At 33.4% G+C, this 6,226-nt stretch overlaps 1 protein-coding gene across 1 annotated transcript; it reads left to right on the top strand.

Annotated features, from left to right (window-relative positions):
* The first annotated feature begins 2,244 nt into the window (after positions 1 to 2,244).
* Positions 2,245 to 6,177, top strand: LOC113509781 (protein FRG1 homolog). The gene is made up of 4 exons (XM_026893203.3): positions 2,245 to 2,475; positions 3,568 to 3,938; positions 5,036 to 5,228; positions 5,975 to 6,177. The coding sequence occupies exons 1-4, from the start codon at positions 2,414 to 2,416 to the stop codon at positions 6,120 to 6,122; spliced, it is 774 nt and encodes a 257-aa protein (XP_026749004.1). The 5' UTR covers positions 2,245 to 2,413; the 3' UTR covers positions 6,123 to 6,177.
* Positions 6,178 to 6,226: the final 49 nt, after the last annotated feature.

The following is a 6,226-nucleotide window of genomic DNA, read 5'->3' as shown; positions in this document are numbered from 1 at the left end:
TTCTTATGTCCCTTTACCGCATTTAATCCAGGGAAACTAATTTGGATTGCCGCGTGGTCCCAGCAAAGAATGGGACACTCCTTCCTTTCCCGTGGGGGTAGTAAGAGATGACTAAGAAAACTTAATGGTCAAGGGTTGGGCAGCAGCGTTTTTCTTAAAATATCACCAAAGTCTAACTATAACTTTCAACCCGCCTGCTTAACATGGACTGCTGGCACCTCTTCAAAACCCTTCTTAATGAGGAAGGTTTATATTTGATAATGGACAATTAATATGATGATGATGATAATAAAATTGAATAAATATTAAATTTAAAAGAAAATAAAAAAAATTATAAAGTATAAAATAAGTTAACAATAAGCAGTTCCGAGTGAACCCGATTGACTTTATCTCATGTTCAAGTTTTTTCAAGGACTATTGCATTAAGACAAATCAGCGAGGATACAAGATATTTAGCATTATCTGTAGCTCCTGCAGCAATTCAACCATAAAGATGACATTCACTGTAAATGGTAAGTGAAAAATGTGCTCACAATTATTTTGATGCCACAACTTTTCCTCTCCAGCATTGGAAACATATTCTTATATGACATTCCCTTTTCTCACTCATCGACACAGGTGGATATGATCATTTCGATAGTTGTGTATGTATAGGGACAGTCATTATGGAAGTAGGTATAGTAAAAACATTTCAACATTACGATTGGAGCTTCATGACTAACAATGTCTTTCCCTCTTAGTTTGGAGATTAAAATTTTTTATGTCTACGCGCAAGAGGTCTGTGATAACTCTTGAGAATAACTTATATACATAGCTTTATAGCGATATAGATATATATATATATAATCGGCGTATATATTTTCAATAACCTATTATATAGTAGTTAAATACATATATTTATATGTTCGAGCAGCTTATCTATATAGTGGCATGTCAAAATAGTTCCACGATCTCCTGTATATGATTTAGGTGGAGATACATTGGAGGCAATGCGTATACTTTACTTAAGAAGTCTTTAACCTCAGACAAAATTTTCAACCAACGTAGTCAAATGTTTTTTTTTCTTAGTGGTTGTGTTATCAAAATATTACTATTCAATTACTTATTGTGTTTTTATATAAAATTGACAAGAAATAAAAAAAAAAAGATTTTTACATTTTCTATTAGTAGAAATCAGTGATAATTGGAACATTATGGTAAAAGCTTCAATTAGTGATAAAAAAATCACCAAATCATTATAACTTAGCTTTTTATTTTTTATAGCCCAAAATTACTATATTCTATACTTTTCTTTCAGTTTCACAAAGGTTGACTGTAAGATTTCAACTTACAGATTTATGGGATAAGTCTGCCATTGTATATTGAATTTATTAATGAGTTTGTTATAAATTATATATAATAAAGATTTTACAATATAATACAATTTTTTTCCGAAATAGTCTAAACGTAACTGTTCGTTGATTGACACCCTTTGAAATAGCTCAAAAGGTGAAAAGTTGCCTAATCTGGCAGTATTGATGGATAGCGCCTGATTGGCAAAGACTAAGTATGGAAAAAAAAATATCTATATTAGAGATTACATTATATTCTAAATAAAAAGAATTATGGTTTTTATAGAAAACAGCGAAAAATATTTTTTTTTTTTACAACACAGGGGGCAAACGAGCATGCGGCTCACCTAATGGTAAGTGATTACCGCCGCCCATGGTCACCCACAACACCTACGGCATTGCAGGTGTGCTGCCGGTCTTTTAAAAAGGAATATGCTCTTTAAAAGGCCGGCTTTATAATATTTAATTTTTCTCTTAACTCATTTTTACATTATACAGTTTCTGTTGGAAAAGGGAAGAACCACAGACAAGAGAGCACACACTATCTTAAAAAAAAAATACAAGAGTTGCCATCTATGAATAACATTAATAATATTTTTGGACCTTTAGTGAAACACTTAATACTCCAACAAAAATAAAGAATCAAGAAATGAATGTATTATTTTGCTATTTAACTATGCTATGTCTGTGCTATTTCTATGTATAAATTTGAACCCACAATACAGGTTTGCATGCCTAGTGTGTAATTCGTAGTTAATGGCCAATGTAAAAGTGTCTTTAGCAAATAAATATTATTTTAATTTTAAATATTGTGCTTAGACAAATACATATTATTCTTAATCAATTATTTATTGCACTTAAGACCACAGATAATGTAGCTCAAGCATCAGCCACAGAGATCTATGGCGAACGTACATGACATATATGTCATTTAGTTTTAATAATGTCATTATTTATCTCTTTAGTCTATTTTTTATTTGATATACCCTTGAAATATTATTCTTTTAATTAAATTCGCCAAAATAGTTATTTTAAAATAATAACTAGATTTTTAATAAACTTATAATTTATTACATAGAATTATGTCTGATGAATATGCTGCTGTGAAAAGGGGGAAACTTATTCTTAAAGGAGACAAGCCGAAGTAAGCAACTAAATTGTTTTTTCGATGTAAATAACGTTGATCAAATTAAACAATAATATTTGTAGTGTAAATTATAAATAATAATACTTATATGAATTAAGTGTATGTTAATGAGAATTCCTCGCTAGTTAAAAATACTTTAAAGTGAATAATTTCATCAACGGGATTAGACAAAAATGGGTTATGAACCTATTTTTGTATGATTTTATTGTAAAAAACACCTCTTTTTGATCTGTTAAGAATTTTTACTGTAACAATTTATACTCTTTTTCAAATAAACATATTCATTTACGAATAAATAAACTGCAAATGATATTAAATTTAATAATCAGAATCATCATTGGAGTACTATAGTATTTATCACTGTTTTACCTATATATTTAATTGAACATTGAATTGAATTTGTAAAAATCATGTGTAAGATATTGAACACAAAAAGTATAACTGTTTGTTCTGGGGGGAAAGGGATTATTAGTAATTGGGTCTAACTGCACTATTGCTAGCAATATCCTATCAAGCAGCCCTTCATGCAGTTTCCCCTTGTAACAATTGTGATTAATCCCTGTGGAATTGCTTTCATTCTTATCTATTATATCTCTCACTGTAGCCCCACTACTATATACTAATTGGGGTTTACCATACCATTTTTACTCATTATGAAAAAAAAAGAAATAATTGCTTAGTTCTTAGGAATGGGAGGTGCTATGGTCGACACAGTGTATTCTGTGATGTTTTTAATGTATGTTACAATATAACAGATATGAATATCTATTTGGTAGGTGAAATGGAATATAGCGAATTGTGAATTATATTGGGAGTCATTCTGGAAAAGGCTGGGTACAGCTTTTACTATACATTTTATTTATTAGTATTGTATCTAGTAAGCCTTCTCACCTATAATACCCATAGAAAATTTCATATCTTACATAATTCTCGTTGCTTACTTACAACATGTAAATTCCTGTGTAAAAATATCAATATTTTATGTCTACATTATTGTCTGTCATTCATTTAGGATTTGCCCAGTTGTTAAGCATGTATTTTTTGTACATGTTTTTTATATGTATGTTATTGTAAATATATCTTCTTTAGGGCAAAGAAACGGAAACATAAGAAAGCAGAGAAATCTGAAGACTCCAAAGTTGATGAGGACTGCGTCAGACATGGAGGGTGGTGGAAAGCTGCCAAAATAGAAGATGTCACAGGATCCATATCTATTGAATTTGGGAATAACACATACATATCAGCTTTGGATAATGGCTTATTTACTATTGGAGCCCCTCACGGGGATGGAGAGGGGCCGTCACCAGAAGAAATATTTACAGCGTTCCCGGCTGGTGAAAACAAGTTTGCACTGAAGTCTGGGTATGGGAAATATTTGGGGGTATCCAAAGATGGAGTAGTTATAGGCAGATCTGATGCTGTTGGACCAATGGAGCAATGGGAACCTGTTTGGCAGGATGGTAAATAGCTATAACTTTATTGTGATATACTATTTCCTTGTGATAAATAAGAAATAAACAAATATTAGAAACAGAAATTTATCCTTATATCTTTAAATGTTAGTTATCACTTTACATGGTCTGTTAGTTTGCTATTCCAAGTTGCGTAAACTTTTTTTTTATAACAATGCATTCTGAAATTTAAATAAAATATAATGGCCCTGATAGTAGATAGGATAAATTGACATTTTCATCCTGTCATAAGTGGGATATGGCTATGATGTTATGGGGTACATAGGCATAACACTTTAGCCCTCTTTGGGGAGAAAGGGATTGTTAGTAATGGAGACTGAGAATCCCATTACTAGCAATATACCCGGCCAGGTCGACATCCTTGCGGTTCCCCCTGGAAACTATCATGGTTAATTCCTGATAAATTCATCATGATGGGCTAACTGGCCTGTTTTTATTCTCATCTATCACCCTTCACTGGTGCTCTGCCAGCGTATCCTGTTAGCGCAGGCGGGGTTACCATACCATTATCCTCCATCAAAAAAAAACCTTAGTCCGATACAATCATGACTAATTTATTGTTAGATTCGTCATGGGCTATTCGATTCGATGGGCTAACTGACCTGCCTTTTCATCCTCACCTATCACTTCTCACTGCTACCCCGCCAGTGTATACCGATAGCGCAGGCGGGGTTACCATACCATTTTCATTCATTAAAATAAAAACATCAGACGACTACGTCAGGAATGGCAATGCATAATCATATTGGGTGACATAGTATACTCTGTTATGTCCATAGCGATTGTTACCACTTTCCATCAGGTGGGATGTCAGTTTGTTGGCATTTTAAATTGCATAAAAAAAAAATACAACAAGTCCATGTTAATAATCAGGTAGCACTTGGTGACACTTTATACATATAGAAGAATAACAATATTATTTTGAAAAATTACAATGTTTTTATAACAATATCAATACTTTGTAAGGTTTTTTGTTACTAACACATATATTTTCTCTGAAAGTAAACATACATTTTTTACTTTTTCTTTCTCATAAACACAAAACAGGAATACAATTTATTGTACATGTCCCAATTAATTTTCAGGTAAAACAGCGATCCTTAGTTCTTTAAACAAATTCATGTCGGTGAATAGTGAAGACTCAGTGGTGGCGGAGAATTCTATGGCTGGCGAGCAAGAATTCTGCAGTATACGCAGCAATAAGAGCAGGGAAGTGAATAAGGTGGTCATCCCTGAGGAGGAGCAGGGTGATCTGGCTGAAGTCGAAGTTAATTATGTGTAAGTTATTTTTACTCAGCGCTCTATTGCTCTGTAGTATCAGTGTTTCTGATGTCCATCCTGCTGTTGGCGTTACTTTTTTTTTATTACTGCTTCATCGGAATTTCGATGATTTGGCCAATGTTAATGGAAAAGACACTCATGATCGTCATTTCAGCTGTCATCTGTCCACTGCTAAACATAGGCTTCCCTCATAGACAGCGATAAGAAATGGGTGCGTTCCTTATGGTAGTTTACTATTAGGGGGTATTTTATCAGTGGTTATCACGCTCTTTGTTTGTGCTACGGAGACTTTGTACAAAAGTCGATTGCTTGGGTACCCCTGTCCCATTAGTGTTTCAACCGTGAAGCAGTTGTGTTTGCATGGCTGTGTTTCGGTTTGAAGGGTAGGATATGGCGTGAATTTACTGGGTACAGAGGAATAACACCTGAGTCCTCAGGAATGGCAACGCATGGGGGATCATGGGCGAGACAGTTACATACATAGACAGGCGACATACTCTGTTATGTCCATGGTACTGCTCATGTTTATAGGCGACGGTTACCACTGTCCATCAGGTGGACCGTCAGCTTGATTGCCATTTTAAGTTGTATAAAAAAATAACCAAATCGGTTTACAATTGACGGAGTTATTACGTAACAAAAAAAATACAGTCATATTTAAGCTATTTGAAGTCAATTATAAATAAGTACATAGACAATGAAACACTATAGGTATATAATTGAAATATTTATTAAACTTTCAGAAAGAAATTTCAAAAATTCCAAGACAAGAAACTTCGTGTTAACGACGGCAGCGTGTCGGAGCTGAAGCGAGCCAAGCTGGACGGGAACCTGCACGAGACGCTCCTCGATAGAAGAAGCAAAATGAAAGCCGACCGCTATTGTAAATAATATAGACACTTTTAGTATTATATTTTTAATTGTAATTACTAATTATTAAATGTATTGCAAAAAAAATTGTTTTTTATTAGTATCCAGCGACCCACACCGGTGTA

This window comes from Galleria mellonella, unplaced genomic scaffold (genome assembly GCF_026898425.1).
Source record: "Galleria mellonella isolate WM207_F2 unplaced genomic scaffold, CSIRO_AGI_GalMel_v1 utg57, whole genome shotgun sequence".
NCBI classification, from domain to species: Eukaryota; Metazoa; Arthropoda; class Insecta; order Lepidoptera; family Pyralidae; genus Galleria; species Galleria mellonella.
The sequence above is the reverse complement of the archived record's forward strand: the minus strand, read 5'-3'. Positions and strand labels throughout refer to the sequence as shown.